Source organism: Tenrec ecaudatus, chromosome 11 (genome assembly GCF_050624435.1).
Source record: "Tenrec ecaudatus isolate mTenEca1 chromosome 11, mTenEca1.hap1, whole genome shotgun sequence".
NCBI lineage: Eukaryota > Metazoa > Chordata > Mammalia > Afrosoricida > Tenrecidae > Tenrec > Tenrec ecaudatus.
The window spans coordinates 26,549,597-26,571,226 of NC_134540.1; the positions used below are offsets into that span (position 1 = coordinate 26,549,597).

The following is a 21,630-nucleotide window of genomic DNA, read 5'->3' on the forward strand; positions in this document are numbered from 1 at the left end:
TAAGTGAATCGATGATAATCATTTAAAATTTTCTATTTTTGTATTTTTTGTTGTTTAAAAGATGCACACCAAAACATGCACCAACTCCACAATGTATGCACTGAAATGTTGGTGCTGCTGGTTCCATTGTTCAGCCTGAATCACCGTTCTCACCCTTGTTTGCGATGAATTCTTCCTTCATTAACTCCCTGCCACCTATATTCCCACTTACCCTTTTGCTTTGCATTTGTCACATTAATCCTATATTGATAGTTATTGAAAACAGTCCTATGCTCAAGTAAGACATTCTTTACTAATTAAGCTAAACTATACTTTTAAAAAGAGCGAGCATATTTTTGGTTTAAGATTTAAAGATTATCACAGCACAATTGTTTTAGGGGTCCATAAAGCTTCATAGCTTTAGAAATCTAGATTACATGATATTTTGAAGGCTTGTTTCACATTTTCCTACTTTTAATAGAGATTTGTCTGTGAGAACTTTGACCAGAACATTCACTGGTGTGACATGGACATGATACAGTTATTCCAACATCATGGAGGTCATTAGCCACACGTTTCATTTGCACCACCTGTCTGCGACTGTCTTTTCTTTCATTGCTCCGGTATGTAGTTTTCTCTGGGTAAAACAGACCCCAAATTTCCACTATAATTTAAGGAGAACACTTGTTAAGTCTCCAGCAGGACAAAGACACATGATCCAGATGAGGAAGACACAAGGGCATAATGCCACCCGAGGATTCACAGAGAACTGAAGACTTACGTAGGCCAGAGGAAGGCCCAGGAAAGTATCACAAAAGCATGATTGCTGGCAGATGAACACATGCCAGGTGCAGGCCGGCTGGACTACAAGCAGAAATGGGACTATGATTTGGACGCATGGACGCATACATTATACTAGATAGACTCTCCAACCAAAGCAGTTAGGGATCATGCATGACCAAGTGACCCCAGTACCCCAACTTCAATTAACAGTCCATCCAGGCAAGTCCCTAAAGGCTAAGGCACTCCTGTACTAGCCAGGGAAGTGTAGTAATCCACTTTCTAATGTACTCTGACTGAGAGCAAAACTATTCACCTTGCTGATTAAAGGTTCAGCAAGAATTCAATGGAGGCTGAATTTGTGTGAAGAATCAAAAATAGATGGCTTGAGGACTTTCGCTGTAATTTCCTACTCTTTAGTATATTGAGAGCTCAGAATTTGACTCTCATACAAGATGGACCAACTGTATATCTTAAGTAATCATTTGTACCTTTTATGAATCCAGACATCTTAAACATTGTGATAGGTAAATGATTATTAACAACTCTGCCATATTTTCATGCTTCATCTATAATCAGTTATATTGAAAATAAAATAGATGTTGTCTAAGATGACATTAGTAATGACTCTTCCATGAGACATATAATTATCTATAATATCCACACATAAATTAGATAATATATATGCAAATAAGAAAATACTAATAACTAATATAAACAATAGAGTAACAATATTTTTACAATTCTTAGGAGCTTCAAAATAAAGTTTAAAAATTAGAATAAGTTTCTATTTGTATCAGTCTTGGTGGACTAGAGAAACAAATTCATGGACACTCATATGTGCATAAGAAAGAGCTTTATATCAAGAGTCATTGTATATTAAGAAAGCTTCCCGGCCCATTCCAGATAAGTTTATAAGTCCAATATTAGCTCATATGTCCAATACCAGTCTATAAATTCCTCTTGAGACTCACACACCATATGCAATGACAACGAATGCAGGAAGATCACAGGCCTCTGGGTAGAAAATCTTGTGGATCCAGTGGGGTTGGAAGCATCTCCATCCTGGTGTGGGTCTCTACATGGCTCCTCCTGCTCCAGGGCTGTGACTCCATCCGCGTACTCCATCTGGCTTGTTGGCAGGAAGACTAGCAGAGAGTCTGGGCCTGATGTCCAGCGAGCTGTTTATCTCAGTTGTACCTCACAATGAGGTCATCAAGCTGCGACCTGATTGACAGGCTAGATTCCCTTCACTCATAATAGTCTCAAGTTGACACCAATTTATATAACAACTAGAGACCACCCCTTGTCAACTTGACAATTTTATATAACTCTTTAGACATGTATAATTTTTAAAGAAAACAATAAAAAAATCATATCTGTACCTAATAGATTAAACTAAAATGCATACAATTCAATATGTGCCAAAGCCTCCTTTAACATAATATTCTATAAATGAGCACCACAATATTCTATGCCTAACAATTGCAGCTAAGTAATGCTTACACCTTAATCCTATGGATATATTCTCCCAAATATGAAGGTTTATAAGCCAGCCACTTCATGCCTTTACCCTCCCAATTTTGGGTCTCCAATTTCGATACTGGCCACTTAATATCAACCCGCTGCTCTGAGGACACAATCATATTGTTTGATGTGAAGAATCTTCATTCCAGTTGGAACCTTGTGAAATCTGCATCCATAAGCAAAGACAAATCAAGACGGGCCATCTGTAAAGTCAGCAGCAATGTGCACCAGTTCACAGGTTCAAATATCTTTTCTTCCTCTAGTTGGGTTCTGGTCAACTTCCTGTTGGCTGCCTCACTTAGTCTCATCTGGGTGTCCATTGGCTGCCTTGCCTTAAGACCATGGACCCATGACAAATTCTCAACAACCCTAGCCCCGTGGGCTATTGACTATTGGAAGATAATTTAAGAAGATACTGGGGATCCACAGATAGCATACACTACGTTTCACCTCTTATAAACATTATTCTGATCCAACATACCATCTAGGACATCCTTTTTTATCTTAGATATCAATTATCTGCAGACTTCCATTTTCTGTGACAGTTTCTTGCAATTTATTAATTTTGTATGCCTCTCACGGGTGTGGGAAGCACTGATCAAGGATGTTGCGTAGTGCCCCTTGATTGGTATTTGTTTGATGTTTTTCTTATGATTAGAGTGAGATGATATATTTTAGGCAGGAAGGCCACATAGGTAATGCGTCATTTTTATCACATATGAAGGGTAGGTACTACCAATACTGCTTTTCGTCGTTGATGTCAGCCCTGAACAGCTGACTGATGCAATGCTTGTGAGGGGTCTCTACTATAAAGTTGCTATTTTCTTCTGGCCTCACTAGTGTAGACAGGCACTTCAGAATTAAGTAGTTCAGGGTTAGTTTTCTTCTTGAGTTATTTGATCTTCCTAATAAGAGATTAATCTTATTTTGAATTATTCATATTAGTGATTATATAGGTTACATGGGTTATGAAAATGAATACACAGGTTTAAAAAGTGTTTGAATAAAGGCCAGAGAAGGAAATTTTCTCCATTCATTTAGTTACTTTTAGAAACTTAGAAGCCTTTCGACAATTACGAAAAACAATTGAGTTTTATACAATTAATACTTTGACAGCCATCAAGTGTTCCCTATTACCAGTGGGGCTGAAATCACAGACACCCTGGCCTTATCTCCAGTTTGGAAGAAAGAAATAGCCATCCTCTAAAATTTATAGCAGCCATATTTAAGAAACAGAATGAAAATCTTTGTGTAGGAAATGATCTAACCCTAGAACTCACTAAAAAATAAGCAAACAGTATCTTATAAGCCTGAGAGCCACAAGAAAAGCATGGCTTCTGTTTAGTACGTGCTAAATATATCTAAGAATTAAAGATTTCACTTCTATCAAAGGCATTAGGAAATAATATGCAGCAATCAGTAAATAAATACAGAGCTTAGACAGAAAATTTCCATTGGCTACTGACTGCAAGGGCAGCAGTTTGAAACCCCCAGCCACTCCTTGGGAGAATGACAGGACTTTCTACTCCCAAAAAGAGTTACAGTCTCAGAAACACATAGGGATAATTCCACCCTGTCCTATAGGGACACTATGAATCAGCATTGACAATGGCAGAGAGATTGATCAGCAGATCCAATGGGTTTCAGATCAGAAACAAAAGTGTTACTTATTGGAATTTATTGGGATTGTTTAAAATCCATTCCCTTTATTATGCACTTTTGAGGGAAAAAAAAACCAAGGAATTGATTTCTGAATACAAACCTTGACCTTGTCCAAATATATTCTTTTTAGTCTCATTTTCTTACCATTAATGGTGACAGGTACTTTTGCTGTTGACATACCATCATATTAATAACAGAAAAGTTGGTCATTCTAATCCATTATAGACGAACCACTGAAGAAAAACCTAGAGACCTGCTTTGAAAAAGTCACCACCTTGGAAACCTGGGTGTAGAGTCTCCTGGGTGCACGTGGGTTGGCCTAAGTGAGAACCTACTTGATGGTAATGTGTGCTGTTATTTATCACCGTTTTCTTTCTTTTTAATTCAAGCACACATTATTTTTCTACTCCTGACCTTGTTATGGAGTTAGGATAATACGGTCTGTCACTCGGCACTTACAGAAATTTTGATTGTGAGAAAAAGTCACAAAAAAGAGTAACTCAAAGTTATAAACATGATATAAAAACCCATTTAAGAAATGTGATTTAGTTAACTGTATACTAGAAATGGGATAAATATGTCTCATTTTGCCAAAACAGGAGTAAGCATTATTAACTGGAATATCTTTATACAGAAAATAAAATATGAAATTAGAATTTCTAGACAGAAAACCTACTTGAGTTCAGCATAGATATTACAGTTCCCTCTTTAATTCATAGTCTGAACTCAGAATACTATTGTTACGATATTTTAACATGATAACATACTATGCTACTCAAGATACACTATTCTGTTATCTAATTCCTGAGATTATTGCAGCCTATATACTTGGACAATCTTATTTCAAATTATACCAGTTCATAGAATATATAATTCTATAATTAATTACATTGTATCTGTTTGGGTATATTGGAGCAGATGTGTGATAGGCTACTTTCCTATGAAAATTAAAAATATAGGAAAACTCTTATTAGATTTAATAATTAGTATACCTGTGCCCTGGTCATGAGTGCCTGGTGGCACAGTAGCCATGAACTGAACACATGGTCCACTGTTCCATTTCACCAGTGGCTTCTCGGGAGAACACTGTGGCTTTCTCCTCCTGTAAAAAGTTACAGTCTCAGAAACCCATAACAGCAGTTCAACCCTGTCCTGTCGGGTCTCTGTGATTCAAAGTCGAATGGATGGCAGTGAGTTTAGTCTGGGCTTGTTGTATATACTGAATAAATATCTTCCTTTATTTTACAATACAACTGATTCAATCATTCATCTTGCCTTGAGGAATGAGACACTAAAACAAGTTGATAGCACATTTCTCTCCTGACAGCAAGGCTTTTAGGACATTATACTTACAGTGCAATTTATTCCATGAGTGTTATATGTTTCGATGAAAATAGTTTTATGGTTTGTTACTGTTGTAGTTGAGACTGTACATAGCAAAACATAGACCAATAGTTTCAATATGTACAATTTAATGACATTAATTGCATCCTTCAAGTTGTGCAACAATTATCAGGCTCTTTTCTAAGTTGTTACACCCTCCGTGCAAGTGACATCGTTGGCCTAGGTACCTGTCTAACTTTTCAGATTGGTTTTCTTAATTTGATCCCATACTGATAGTTCTGAAAAAGCATAACGCTCAAGCCAGATGTCTTTTACAAGTTAAGTTAAAACTGTGGTCCTGAGAAGACTTCAGCAGATATATTTAATTCAATGTTTAAAGACTATCGCAGGCATATGTTCAGGGGTCCATCCGAGCGCAATGACTCTAGAAATTCTGGAATGCATGATCATTTAAAATCCAGTTTTCATTTCCTCATGTTTTCTCAGTATCTAACCAAAACACCAAACTCACTGCCATCAAGTCAAGACTGACTCATAGTGGCACCCTGAGCGTTTCCGAGGGTGTAGCTGTTTGCCAGTAGAAAGCTCAGTCTTTCTTTTGCTGAGTTGCTGGTAGTTTATTAACAGCCCAATGCGTAACCACTACACCACCAGGGCTGGGCAAAACCCTTCATCAAATTAGTCAGGTATAGTAGCTAGTCTTCATCCGATTATCTTGGAATCATGGCAAAGTTGATCAGAGAGGAATTAAGCACATGTGCCTTTTTTGTTTCAAGCAAATATAAACCAATTGTGCTTTGGTTTGCTGATTGCAAACATTTAAGACTATATTCATTCTGTAATAAGCTAAGAGGTACAACATAAACACAAAACACATTATGAGGCTGATTAACTGAGATTCCCAAAGAAACCATGACCTTACAGCTCCAAACCTAGGAACTAATGTTCAATTTGTTTTATTTGAATTCCAAGATCTTATATGCATGAAATTGTAAGAATAAACTAAGAACAAAATCATTGTTGCCAGATGCCATTAAGTCATTTCCGACCCATAGTGCCCCTGGGGCACAAACGGAAGAAACAATGCCAGATTCTGAGCCATCCTCACAATGATCCTTGTGTTTGAGTTCATTGTTGGTGCCACTGTGTCAACCCATCTCAGTGATGGCCTTCCTCTCGCTCACTATCTCATTCTTTATCAAGCACGAAGACCTTCTCCAGGAACGGGTCTCTCCTCAAAACATGTCCAAGGTACCCGGGAATGTCTCACCATCCTTACCTCTATGGAGTACTCTAGCTCTTCTTCTATTGGCAAAACAGAAGATATTCTATTGATATTGATATAATACATATATCATATCATTCCATAGTTCAATTCCATTAATCTGTATTATATAATTGCTACTGCAATCAATTCCAAACCTTCTTTTTCTTCCTGGACTCCTTGATATCATCTCCCTGCCCCCTCTGCCCGCCCCCATCCCCAGTGTACCAGTGTACACTGCACTCTCCCCACTCTCCTCCCAAGAAATCTTTATTCTACTTTGTGTCCCAATAGATTAGTCAAGCCTAGGTTTCATATACCAAAAAAAACAGAAAGACATCTACCACAATTTCAAGAGGGTGATCCCATTCTATAACACTCCGAGATAAGCCCTAATATGAATAAACAAACAAACAAAATACAGAAAATGTTGAAAAACAGATCAGGTACATCGACATGACATGGGGGCTGGCTGACAAGGTTATAACGTTCGTGTTAGTTTTATCCCTGTGATCTTCTATATGCAGCTCTCCAATGCACTCTGCTTAGCAACCATTTTCATCACATCCCTCTCTTATGGATTGAAGGAGTTCACCAGAGCCTTATTTCCTATGCAGTTCCCACAAATGTATCTTGGGCTCCCACTGTCACATCCATAGACTTCTGCAACCAGGATTCTCACAATTTAGGCTCTTCTATTAATCCCTCTGTATACTGCGGATGATATGATATCCAATCCTTGGGTGACTGATGATGGTATGCTTCTGCCTTCTCAATGACATTTCAACTGAATTCATGTGGCAGCATTCTAAGACAGATATTTTTGTCCTTTAAGCAATCTTTTAAGAGTATTTTCAGTATTCTTGCCAACACCACTATTCAACACATCAATTCTTCTGTCTTCTTATTCGTAAATTTAAGTTGTGTTTCCTTTGGTTTTCACATGTCCTTTCTTCTTCAATGCCCTATTTCAATCACAAAAATAGAAGGAATGTTTAAAAGAATATGAGTAAGATAAAATGTGCTAGACAGATTTGAACTGAATTAAGAAGGGTCATCTGAGAGAGATGAATTGAGTTGAAGTTAACTGCAACATTTTTATCATATGAGACTTAAAATTTGTAAAGTTAACATTTTTTAAAAAGCATTAGCTGTGTTGAAGAAAGTATCTGTAAATATGAAAATGATGAAATACTGCAAATTTTGGTGGTACAAATAATTTTCATGGGGATAATTTCAAGATATAAAAATAATCATCACAGTTTTTAAAATTTGGTTTAAAGAACATGTTAACTATCTATGGAAAGAAAGAGTAAATGTGAAGTAAATGTGTTCTGTGCAACAGAACAGCAAAGGGAGCAGAGCGATGAAGTCCCCAGATAGACTTTGGGGCCAGGGCATAGCACCCCATCAGACTCGGCCAGAAAACATTCCTAAAGGTCAACAAACAGACCTTGAACTATTTACAGGTTTTTCTTACTTTCTTTTTTGGTTATTGTTATTGTTAAGGAAGTGGATGTTAACATACCCAGGGACAAAGGAACAACAAATAATCCAAAATCGATGGTGAGGAGGGTGTAGGAGGCCTGGTAGGGCTGGATCAAGGGCAACGTAACTTAGAAGAATTACTGAAAATGAAATGATGCCTGAACATGATAATGGACAAAAGGAAAGTAAAGGGGAATAGAGGGAAGAACTAGGAGGCAAAAGGGATTTACAGAGGTCTAAATACAGGCATGTACATATGCAAATATATTTATATATGACGATGGGGAAATAGCTCTATATGTATATATTTATAGGTCTAAAATTAACGTAGAAGATGGACATTGGGCCCCTACTCAAGAACTCCCTTAATGCAAGAACACTTTGTTCTATCAAACTGGTTTTCCATGATGCTCACCTTCCCGACACACTCCCTGAAGACAAAGTGGTGCATAAGCAAATGTGATGAGGAAAGTTGATAGTGCCTGGCTGTTAAAAGTTATAGAATCTGCGTCTGAAAGGCTTGAAGGTAAACAAGCAGCCATATAGCTGAGAAGCAACAAAGCCCACGTGGAAGAAGCACACCAGCCTATGTGATCACGAGGTGTCAATATGATCAGGTATCAGGTATCAAAGAACAAAAAAATCATATCATTGTGAATGAGGGAGAGGATGGAGTGGGGACCAAAGCCCATATGTTGGGAACTGGACATCCCTTATGGAAGGGTTGGGGAGAGGAGATGAGCCAGTCAGGGTGCAGTGTAGCAACAATGAAACATACAACTTTCCTCTAGTTCCTAAATGCTTCCTCCCCCGCCCACTAGCATGATCCCAATTCTACCTTACAAATCTGATCAGAGGATGTACACTGGTAAAAAAAAAAAAGATCTGGAAACACAGGAAATACAGGACAGATAAACCCCTCAGGACCAGTAATGAGAGTAGTGATACCAGGAGCGTAAGGGGAAGGTAGGAGAGGAAGGGGGAACTGATCACAATGATCAATATATAACCCATCCCTGGGGGACGGACAACAGAAAACTGGGTAAAGGGAGACATCAGACAGTGTAAGACATGAAAAATAATCACGATTTATCAATTATCAAGGGTTCGTGAAGGGAGCAGGGTTGAGGAGCTGATTCTAAGGGCTAAAGTAAAAAGAAAATGTTTTGAGAATGATGTTGGCAACAAACGTACAAATGTGCTTGATACAATGTATGTATGTATGGATTTGTTAAGAGGTGTTTGAGCCCCTAATAAAATGATAAAAAAGTGTGTTAAGATTTGAAAATATAGATATGTAGAAGTTAATGAAATGATTAGCATATATATTATGGGATGTGTTTTTAGGAAAAGAAAAATGGTAAGATCAAAGAATAAATATTTCAATATGAATTGGCATATTTCATAATAATAAAACCATACATTTTTATATACATAAATGCCAAAATTTAAACCAAATTAAATGAGTAATTATGCTTCTAAGTCCTTTTTAACTACTGTATATATTCCTTTAACAAATCAAAGGAACTGATTCTCTGAAAATGTTACTCATTTAGCATATTTATTTAAAACACTGCATAGTTTGACAAAATGGAAATTATAAATGACAAAATAAGCAGTATGTGGGATAAACATTTTGAAAAGTTAAAGTAAAGCTGATTTAGAATAAAATAGAAATATATATTTTAGAATAGTAAAGGCTACTGATATCAATAAAAGAAAACAATATTTCATCCATTAAATATTAGTTTATTGGTGCTTATGTAAGAATTGTGCTCAAGTTCTGGAAATCCATTCAGGATATTGGCTTCTTGTCTTTTGTGACACTCTGTGGACTAGTTTTCTTACCATCTTTAAAAAGGACATGGATGAATCTAACACATTTTTGTACCCTTGTTCTGTTTGTAGGATACAACCTTTTCTATTTATGGTCCATTTAAAAGACCTGCTCTATGTTCTATCTAATTTTAGGAAAAATTTGGCCTGGAACTATGACATGAGAACAGTAGATATATTTCTAGTCAAAATGTTAAATGTATCATTAAACAACTAGAATGAAATAGGTTATTTTGGAGCATGTGTAATTCATAATACCTTATTCTAGCACAATAAAAAATCTAAATGAAACTAAAATTATTACAGATAGTTAATTGTTATTTATTTTTTATAAATTTCTAATCATTCTATTGGGAGCTCTTACAGATATCTCTATCTAACTAACCACTAAAAGTCCAGATGGTTTCACAGATGAGTCCTGTCAACTGCCCGGAAACAGACAATCCTATTCTTTAATCAAGTATTCCAGAAATTAGTAAGGGGGGGGGGATGAAACATACAGAAAAGCTCTTACAAAAGGCAAAAAAAGGTGAAATACAGTTATAACCATAAGTAAATGAGAAGCTACACCTTGACAACTCACTATTTATATATATACACACACATGCACGCACACACCAATGGACTGTCAGCTTGTCATACAGAGGTGACGTGTGTTTTGCTGCAATGGGGGAAGCTACATCACCAGTAATTTAAATATCAACAGGGCTACCCAAGATGAGCAGGTTTCAGTGGAGAATGCAAACTAAGAACAGGCTACGACTCACACTACTGATTCTCATGCTGTCCCTTAATCTGAAACGAAGGAAATAACATTAATTCTAACTGAAATGATAGTATTGTTTCTGTGTGTCATTATATTGAATTCAACTGCCCCCTGTGGTTCCTGAGCCGTAATCTTTAAGGAAGCAGAAAGCTACATCCTTCTGTTTTAACTCCTAGTCTTTGTGTTAGTCGCCCAGGACGTATTTCACCAACAGAATTTCCTTCTGAATTGTAAAGTGGTATTTCTAAATTAAGACTACTTTGTATTTGATACTTTTGACAGTTATGAATTAGGCAAAGGTTGTTAGAGCAGATGATCAGTTTTACACTCAATAGCTGATGTACATTTTATTTCAAGTCCCTCAAACTGCCACCGCGTATTCCACTTCCTCTCTGTGGTTTCTGTTTCGATCCCTCCTCCTTTACTAACCCTCCGTCGTTTGCCTTTGGTGAATGCTGCTCATTTCATCTAAAATGGTTGATTATTTTCACATGGAATTGAGTCTATTTCCTGACTGAGGGCCATGGTCTTGTGACTTTGTCCAACATTTCTGTCTCTTCCCACACACTCTTTCTAAGATCTCCTAATATGATCCCGTTCGATGGAGTTGGTAGTGCTAGTCAGGCTCCATCTAGTTCTTTTGGTCCAAAGGTTTCAGAGAATGTTGTTTCTGTGGTCCATTAGTACTTTGTTATAATCTTTTATATCTCTCAATCTCCATCATTTTTCCTCCTCTGGACAGGAAAAGACTAATAATGGATCATAGATAACTGCTCATGAGCTTTTAAGTCCCCAGCCACTATTCCTGAAAGGAGAATGTAGAACATTCTGTGTTACATTCATTGAACTTTATGTCCCCTAAGATTATGACACTGAGACCCTAGATTCAGCTACTCATTTCGTCCAGCATTTTGGTTATGCCAATATATATATATTATATATAATAATTTTGCTTCACCAAATTCATGGATCTATTTGCAATAAAGTTAAATACATATAAATATCTTCCATTACTTATATATATGTATATATATACATACATTTATAATATATAATCTCCAAGGGAATACTCACACTCTCACTCCCACGACTGTTGTATCTGTGTTCGATCTGTGTGTCTGTCCGAGCACCTCCTTGTAGATCCCCGGTGTTGCAGGATTGTCTGTATAACAGTATTTGCCTGTGTTGAACAGTATTTGCCTGTGTTGACCTTATCTCTTGCGAACCTTCAGATATCTTGCACTACTTTCATCGTATTTGGTTGATTTCCATTTTAGTGTAAGTTGCCTTCCCTTTCACCCAAATAGATTTTATCTAGCCAATAGCATCCCCTCCCCTATACCACCTGGTAACCATCAAAGACTACTTCATTTAGTGGAAAAACCTTTTATGATTTTTCATTATAGTGGTCATCTAAAATATATTTTTGTAATTGACTAATTTGACACAACACAATGTCCTCAAGGTTCATCCAGTTTATGAGTTTTTTCATAGATTCATCATCATTCTTGAACATTGTATAGTATGCCATTGTGGGTGTATATCTCAAATTTTAAATCCATTATTTCTGTGATGTACACTGAGGTTGCTTCCATATTTTTGCTATTATAATAATGATGCAATAACAGACAACAGTGATATGATATAATATATTCTGTATGATGAATGTGAATACACATGTATTTATTCATGTTGCAGAGCTTATTTCTCTAGGATGTACGCCAGGTAGAGGAATTGCTGGCTCATGTGGTCCCATTTTTGGAGGCAGCGTTACACTGCTTCCCACAGTCTGTACCATTTTAGAGTCCCATCACCAGTGTATGAAGGTTACTGGGTCTCCACATCTTTGTTAACACTTGTTTTTATCTGTTTGTTTGTTTGCTTGCTTGCTTGTGTTTTGAAATTTGCAATGAGTGCTGGGTAAAGTGACAGCTCATTGTTTTTATTTCTTTTCCTGGAATGCCTAATAGTTGTGAGCATTTCCTCATATGTTTGTTGGTGAATGATGGTACAGTGGACATTCATGCTCTCTGCTCAGTTTCAAAGTCTGGTTGTGGTGAGGTAGGTGTTGACATTTTAAAATAAATTTAGGAATTAGTCCTTTGACATCTCTTTGACAATATTATTTCCTAGTATGTGGGACTTTTTGGTTTTGGTACACATACATATCTAGTCTTTAAGTGGTCTCAGTCACTTATTTTGTCTTTGGATATTTGTGTGTTCTCATTATATGTGATAATGTATGTTTTGAATTAGGGCCTCAAGTTGGTCCCTACTTTTGCATTGATTATCTTTATAATTTTATGGTTTCAATTTAGGGTTTTGATTAATATAGAGTTCATTTGTGTATTTGCTGTGGGATAGGGGTCCTCACACGTTCTTCTGTAATTGGATATTGCCAGCACCATTTAAGGAGACTACATTTTCCCCATGAGTTAAAGTTGATTACTTAAAATGGCCTTTGAGCCACAGTTTCATTCACCATAATCCATTTTGTGATGTATTGTAGGTTCTGATCCCTGTGCTTCGAATGATCCCATTGGAGAGCTTGCTAGATCCTACTTCACTGGCGGGTATGACTTACGTCACCATTCTTCGTTTCCCTGTGGGTCTGCTCAGATATAAGATTCAAAAATACCTCCATCAAAGGCCCTTCTGTGACCTCTGTTTTCTGAGGGAGTTTTGTTAGAAGAAAGAAGAAATGTTTGACATTTGGACATGTGTGGCTTCTGGTTCTGGACCCTGTACTTGGCTCACCTTTGCCTGACCTTCCATTTTCAGAAGGAAGAGCACGCACAACCACGTGGGACATGTCCTAATGTCTCATGCATTTCTGTGAGTCACTGCAGCAAATCACAGAACGCAGGGACTTGGAGGAATAGACTCAAGGGGGAAGTTGGGGAAATAACATCTTAGAAAGAGTTGGGACATTTGGAATATCTTTAATCTTCAACTCCTTGGGACTAGTCAGGTATTAATTCTTCTAAAGGAAATGATTGCCACATCTTATATGTTCCGGCCTTCATATAAAATCAGCTCTCTGTAGGTGGGAAGATTAAACTGAGTCCCCAGCTCTATTCCATCGGTCTCCATAAAATTGTTCTACTTCTGTCAGGCAGTTTTGACTACTGTGGCTGTGTCGGTAAGTTATGAGATCAGGAAGTAAGGGAATTTCTCCTTTGTTCTTTCTTAGTACTGCCTACTCATCTGGAATTTCTGTACTTTCAATAAAATAATTTGTGATGGATCTTTCCAATTATTTAAAGAGGGATAATAGAATTTAGATCTGGATTGTATTGTATCTATAGATCACTTTGGGTTATATTGGCATTTCATGGTGTTAAGTCTTCCTGTTTTGACCTATTATAATATTTAATATTATATTTACTTTGATTATCAATCTAGACTCGATGGATTTTTCACAGCGGTAACTAAGTATTTAAATAATACTTATGCTTTGAATTGCATTTCCTAATTCTCTTTGCTTTTGTTTAGGTTGCTTGGAATTAAAGGAGGATACCATTGAGAATCTTCTTGCAGCCGCATGTCTTCTTCAACTTCCTCAAGTAGTAGACGTGTGCTGCCACTTTCTCATGAAGCTTTTGCACCCATCTAACTGCCTAGGAATCCGAGCATTTGCCGATGCTCAAGGATGCATCGAATTAATGAAGGTGGCTCATAGCTACACAATGGTAAGAAAATTTAATTTGCCGATGATTGAGGCTTCCAGAGTGGCCTCAAAAAATTCATGAAAAAAAATCCATTGTCTTTACTCCTTTTGTTCACAAACTTTGTTTTTAATTTTGTGTTTTCTTCTTTTTCACAAACTTCTAGAAGTCCTCTTCTTGCTACAATATCTGAAATTAATATATTTACTATTGTGGCATGTGGACATTATCTTAGATTTTAAATAGTTTTGAATGCTTGGCACATTTTTCATTCTGGGTTATGGTGTGTCATACAGTATTTCATAATAGACTTTACCATTGCTTTATGTTTGAAATGACATTGTATGGAAAATACAGACTATATGTGGACTATTTGCATTTTAAAAATCATAAATGCTAATTTGTCTTAATTGCTCCCACTAGGTCCCTCATAATATTCACCGTCAGGCTTACCATCTATTTTTTCCATTTTTATCTTGACTTCCCATGACAGATTATTATATTGATGTGGTTTTGTCTGTATAATTTGTGGAGAAAATCTAACTGTGGTTACAGTAAATATTGGATGCCAGGACTGCCTGCCTCTTCTATAATAAAAGAGATATTCAGATGCATAAATCAGCAGAGATATTTGACCACTTGATTTTCAGTATCATTTCAATTAGGGTTTTAAACTGAATAATTGCCACTCAGTAACTGTCTTAAAATAATTTAAAACTAGTTTTATATTTTAATTTCTAAATGTGTTTCTGCTTACTAATTTCTACAGCTTTATTGAAATATGAAAAGCCACTGCATTTATATGCATTGAATGTGTAAATTATTACATATATTTATTTATTCTTAAGTTGCCTGTCTTCTAGAATATAATTGCCACAGACTCATGCATATGTGATACCCAAGAGTTAATAAATAATAAAAACTTTTAATACCATAATTTGTAAGCTCCAGGTAAATGCAGAGTTGTGGGTTAGATGTTATAGTAGTAACCGTTGGGTTAGTAGTTCAAGCCCAACAGTTACTCACAGGGGAAGAGGAAGCTGTCTCAAAGAATTACAGCCTCAGAAACAGTGTATAAGATGGCTATGAGTCAAGATCAACTGCATGACAATAAGATTTTTTGTTTTTTCGTTTTGTTTGTACATACATTTCTCCTCTTTTGCTATTGTCATTTTAGTATAGTAATTTTATTGATGGTTATTGTGATCATTAAGATAGCCAATTATTAAATGTTATGAAATGTTCCTTTGAAAATCCTGGAAAGAAATTTCAAAACATAAATCCTCATTGAGCTCTCTTAAGCTATTTCTTATAAACCTTCCACCGTGAAATAAAGGGCTTTACAAATTACTAGTGGAAATCGACATTTTCAAGATCTCTTAATTGTTATTCTTAGGGAGCACTTCAGTATTATTTTCATTTTCTTCTTTAATCTTTTAAGCTGGCTGATAAATTGAATCAAATATAGAAGTAAAATGAGAGTTGCATGATATTTTTCTATTGTCAAATGCTTCCACAGAAATACTCCATCACAGGGCTCAGTACTACTGTTGAAATCATACGAACTAAAGAAAATCAATGTGAACAAATACTTCATCAACTAAAATATCCAAGTCTAATTGTAGTCATTTAATTACTCATGTCTCTTTACAATTAGCAGGCTCCTGGCTTAGCTAGCTTCAGGGGGAAATATTCCTCTATGTCCAGAGGGCTAATGATCCCTTCTGGTCTTATTTAAAAATTATTAATATTATAATAAAAATATTTTTCTTGCAGCTGCTTGGGTGGTTCTTCAATTTACTTCAAAATAACAACAATTTCTTTTACAGACTTATATATATGTTCTCTCTAGAGAAATATATTTGGGAAAAATATATAAGGAAGTTGTAGCTAATGGGATCAACATTCTAAACAACTGTCTCTATTTTTAAGATATTAACTAGATGGTAGGAAATATATAATTTGTTGAAATGTACCAGTAAATTATTATTATAATTTTAACTTAAAAACGCAGAGCTTCAGTATTCTCCAGGAGCTTGAAGGTCACTGTTTAGGTGACATGGTGGTTATGCATTGAACTGGTAACTGTGAGGTTAGCATCTGGAAACCACTCTGCAGGAGAAAGATGGGTTCCAAGCTTGGAAACCCCCTGGGGAAGGTCTTCGCTGCCCACTAGTGTCTACAAGAGCCTGAATTGACTAAAGGGCAGTGGTCATTTGATTCAAGAAAATTCACTCTGATACTCTTTCCTCAGTTCCAGCTTTCTAAAATGGATGCTTAGCATCTGATATTATAGTTCTTCACCACATACTTACCTGCATTATCAGGTGTATGTAATCATTTATTTTTTCAATGTGTGCTTTGAAGATAAACCAATTATGCTCCTGCTTACTTCTTAATTGCTTTTAGTAACATATCGCACACTCATTACGGTTGAATTAACTTTTTATTTGCCTATATATTAATTACATACTTTTTATAAGTACTATTGATTTATTAATATTTTCACATTTTATTAATATGTTAAGTGATCTTGATGCCTTTGAATTATTCAATTTTCTTAGTTCTTTACTTGACTGTAAAAATGAACATCTGTTTTGTGGTGACTGTTTATTTGCTTTACAGTATTTCTTTTGCAAATATTACTCAATAGTAAACCTTCAGCTATTGATTTTATGTGGATGATTCTAAAATCTATCCATATAGACATTAGTCCATGTGCAAAACATTGGGAAAATTTGATGACAAGCTGAATATGAGGTAGAAGTGTGAAATGAATTATGAAACATGATGGTAGATTTGGGCTTCATGAATATATGGAGTGTCCAAACAACTTAATTAATGGAACGAGTCACATTATATTCTATGGGCTATGAACAGGCTTATTCTTAATTCTCGATGTCACATTTTAACACGATAGAGGGTAGTAAATAGAAACAATTAATAAGATTAGTATTAAAAATCTACAATTATGAGATATGGAAAATGTCGAGAGAGGGTATTATGGTTGTTTATGGCAGAGTGAAAGTGGGGCCTGACAATAGCTGTTTTCAATGCTACAATAGGAACAGACTTGTGTTTAAAGCAAACCAAAAAACAAAAATCAAACCTGACTGTTCAATGGATTCTGAGTGATAGTTATTGTACATAAGGGTTCTGAGAATGTAGATATACACAGAAAGAGGAGGACTTTTACTCCTGTGAGAGTACAGGAAACCCACAGAGGCCATTCTGCTTTCCTGACCTGTCGGGTAGCTGTGAGGGAATATTGACCAGTGGCTTTGGTATTGAGGTTGCTTTGTTTTTCTTCATTGTTTCATTGTGGGGCATTCTTCCAGGATCAGCAGTGGGGAGGGGCATTGCATCACAGACCTTTCAGTTAACAGTCTGGCAGTCTCACCAGAAATCCTTTGTGTTTAAAGCAATCATGTTCAATTGATTCTACTTTTGTTTTTGATTTAATAATGTCTGTTGGATAGTTCTATAACATAGAGTGAAACTTTTGTCTTATGGGTTCCCAAGACTGAAAATCTTTATTGGAATAGAAAGCCTCTGAAAAGCAGCCCATAAAAATTTCTATGAATCACAATGTTTTTGTTCAAGTAATTTTATTGGCATATAATTCACAAAATATACAATTCAATAGTTCAACATATTAAGAACATTTGTACAAGTATCACTACAATCAATGTTAGGACACTGTCTTTGTTCATTTATTCATAGTTATTAGATCCCTATATCCCACTGACCAACATTGCCATACCCCAAGAAACCATTCATCAAGTAACTGTCGCTATAGAGCTACCTGATGTTACCAGGTATAGTCAATTTTTATTTTCAATATTTCAATGAGGAAGTCACTGACCTTACACAATTTTACTGTGAGATTCCTAACTTTGTTCCTATTACCAAGATCATATTTTCCAATTATTGGTCTTTCCTCTTTGTTTTCAACTTTGGCGTTTAAATCAATAATAACAATCAATGTATCCTGATTGCATGTTTGATCAATTTCATGTGGAAAACTTTTGAAAGTTTTACAATTTCTTCATCACTAGCTTTATTGGCTGATATATAATGTTAATAACTAAATTTCTTTGTAGTGAATAGATATTATCTTATCACAGATCACATTATACTTCAATGGATCTTAAAACGTTTTTTTGACAATTAATTCAATGTCATTCCATTTGAATCTGTTATTCCTAACATAGAAAACCATATGATTTCTGATTCATATTGACCATACCAGTCCATTTAAGCACACTAATTTCTAGACTATTAATTATAATGCATTCTATTTCATTTTTAGTGACTTACAATTTTCCTGGATTCATACTTCATACATTCCAAGTTCCAATTATTATGTTTTTATCAATCATCTTATCGGAGAACCAATTTTATAACAATCTATCATTCAATTATATTAAGCACACTTATACATATGCTGCCCTCAACATTTCCAAAACATTTTCTTTCTACTTGAGTCCTTGGTATCAGCTCCTCTTTTTCCCCTCCCACCCTACACTCCCGTTCTGTGAATCCTTGTATATTATTATTGTTATTTCTTATCTTTCACTCTCCGTTATCTCCCTTCACCCACCATTTCTGTCATTCTTCCCCCTTGGAGGTGGCACTATATACCCAACCTTGTGATAGTTCCTCCTCTCTCCTCTTCCCCAACCCACCATCCCCCCACTCTCATGATATCACTGCTCCCACTACTGTTCCTGAGAGTTTTATCTGTTCTGAATTCCATGTCAAGAGCTCTTATCTGTACCAATGTGTACTCTAGTTTAACCAGATTTGTTAGATAGAACTAGGTCATTGTAATGGGGGGGGGGGGGCAATGACACTTTCACAGGGGATGCCTGATTCATAACAGTATCAAAATTGCAGTGATGAAATAGCAACAAAAGTAATTTTGTGAGTAGGGGGGTCACCACAACATGAGGAACTGTATTAAAGGGTTGCAGCATTAGGAAGGTTGAGAACCACTAAACTAGAAGAATGATGTGTGTTTCATCGGTGCTATCCTGCACTTGCTTGAATAGTTCCTCCCAACCCTTCTGTGAGAGAATATTCAATTGTCTATATATGGACTTTGGGTACCCACTCCTACCCCCCTCTTTTGCATCGATATAATTATTTGTTTTGGATCTTTTGATACGTGGTACCTGATCCTGGCGAAAGCTCCTGATCACACAGGCTGGTGTGTTTCTTCCATGTGGGCTTATTTACTTTCCTGCTAGATGGTTACTTACATAACTTAAAGTCTTTAAGACTCCAAACACTATAACTGTTGATAGCCGGGCACCATCTGACTTCATTCACTACATCTGCTTATGCACTCATTATGTCTTAAGCAATTGTGTTGGGAAGGTGAGTATCAAAGAGGGCCAGGTATTAGAACAAAGTGTTCTTGTGTTTAGGGAGGTCTGGAGTAGATTCCCAAAATCTGTCTGTTATTTTAATACTTAATAACATATATATGTTATATATATATGTATATATATGTATATATAAACATTGATCCCAATCCCTTTCATTATAAATTAATATATTTATTTGTATAAATTCTTATAGCTATACCTCTATACTTTTTGCCTTCTACTTATTTTATTTATCTCCTTTCACCTTCCTACTGTCCCACTATTATTTCCACTCTCCATTTGGCTCTCAGCAATTCCTCTCATACGATGCACCCCCACCAGGCATTATATCCCCTCCTCACCATCAATTTTAGATCACTTGTTGTTCCCTTATCCTGGAATTTGTTGGTTCCTTGCTCCTCTCACCTGCTCTCCTCTTATGTCCCCCACAAGACCGCTGGTCCTGTTGGTTTCTTCTCGGGATTGTTTTTCCTGCCTATTTTATATAGACATTGAATGAAAGAAGAAAAATTAAAAAAGAAGAGAAAAGACCAATAAATAGTTCTATGTCGGTATGCTGACCCTATGAGTATTTTCCAATCAGGTCTGAGGAGGTGCCAAGCCCTGTACCCCTAGTCAGAAGTCCATTTTCAGGATTCCTTGTAAACGGAGACATTGTTACTTTAAACCCCTTGATTCCCTGTTGCACTCCCTTTGCATTTCAACCTGCTGTGTGGGGGGCAGACCAGGCACACCTTCCACATATTTTCTACAGTGCTGTTCCCATCATGCAATGGGTGAGGGAAGGAATGTTGTGTCCTGTGATGGGGCCAGCCTTATGGTCCTATCTGTGCATTGGCTGTTCCAAGCAGGGATGTCCCCAGGGCTAGTGGCCCATGATGAGAGCTATATCTTCAGTGCTGTGCTCTGTATCACATTATCCTGAGGAGGGAGTCAATATAACTTGGCTTGAGCCCAGTTCCTTGTCCTCTCTCAGTTTATTGCTCCATGCTGATATGTTGCTTTCAAGGCTAGACACTCCAAAGTGGGGTGTGGTCCATTTCTCCCTTTCCTATGGAGATATAAGCAATACCCCTCCCGTGGGTGTATTAGTGCCCTGTTCACCCATCACCCTAATTTGTGTTTCCCCTCTCTTTCCCCCTCTCTTTTAGTAGGCTATCATATGCATCCCTGGGTTGGGTCAGACCCCTGCCAAAGTGCCTGGACCTCAACCCAGGATTTATATATTAAGTAGCTTATCCTTTATGCCCACTGCATTTTTAAACTTATCTCAGTGGAATCATGCTCTTGTCTCTTTGTGCTTAGGTAACTTCACTTAGCATAATTTCCTCCAACTCTCCCCATAAGACAATATGCTTCAAGCATTCACAACTGTTTTTTAGGGCTACATAGTACTCCATTGCATGTATATACCAGAGTTTTTTAATCCATTTGTCAGTTGGTGGAAATTTAGATTATTTGCAATTATAAACTGCACCGCGATGAACATTGGAGCTCAGATGTCTGTTATTAGTCTGTTCCTTATTCTGGGAATATGCCCAGTAGGGGGATTCTGGATCATATGGTAGCTTGATTTCCATTTGTTTTAGCTATTGCCAGATTGATTTCCATAGTGCACATACCTACAGGACCACCAGTAGTGGATGAGAGTTCTTGTTTCACAACACCCCCTCCAGCATTTGTTGCCCTCTGATTTTTAGAAACGGACTAGCTTTGAAGGTGTTCTCATAGTTATTTTAGTGTGCATTTGCCTATGGCTGATGATTGGGAACATTTTCTCATATGTTTATTGGCCATTCAGATTTCCGCCCTGTGAAACTTCTGTTCGGGTCTTTTACCCACTTCCACAGTGGACTCTGTTTTTTCCTTGTAGGCTAGTAGAGTATTGTTTATTTTAGTAATAAGTTCTTTGTCTACTGTGTC

General features: G+C 36.6%; 1 protein-coding gene across 2 annotated transcripts in view; it reads left to right on the forward strand.

Moving 5' to 3' along the window:
- Window positions 1-21,630, forward strand: part of KLHL1 (kelch like family member 1) — a 417,008-nt gene that overhangs the window by 144,613 nt on the left and 250,765 nt on the right. For both annotated transcript variants that reach the window (XM_075563613.1, XM_075563615.1), the window contains one exon: window positions 14,142-14,338. In XM_075563613.1, coding sequence (XP_075419728.1) covers window positions 14,142-14,338 — 197 coding nt within the window. The remainder of the gene's footprint in view (window positions 1-14,141; window positions 14,339-21,630) is intronic.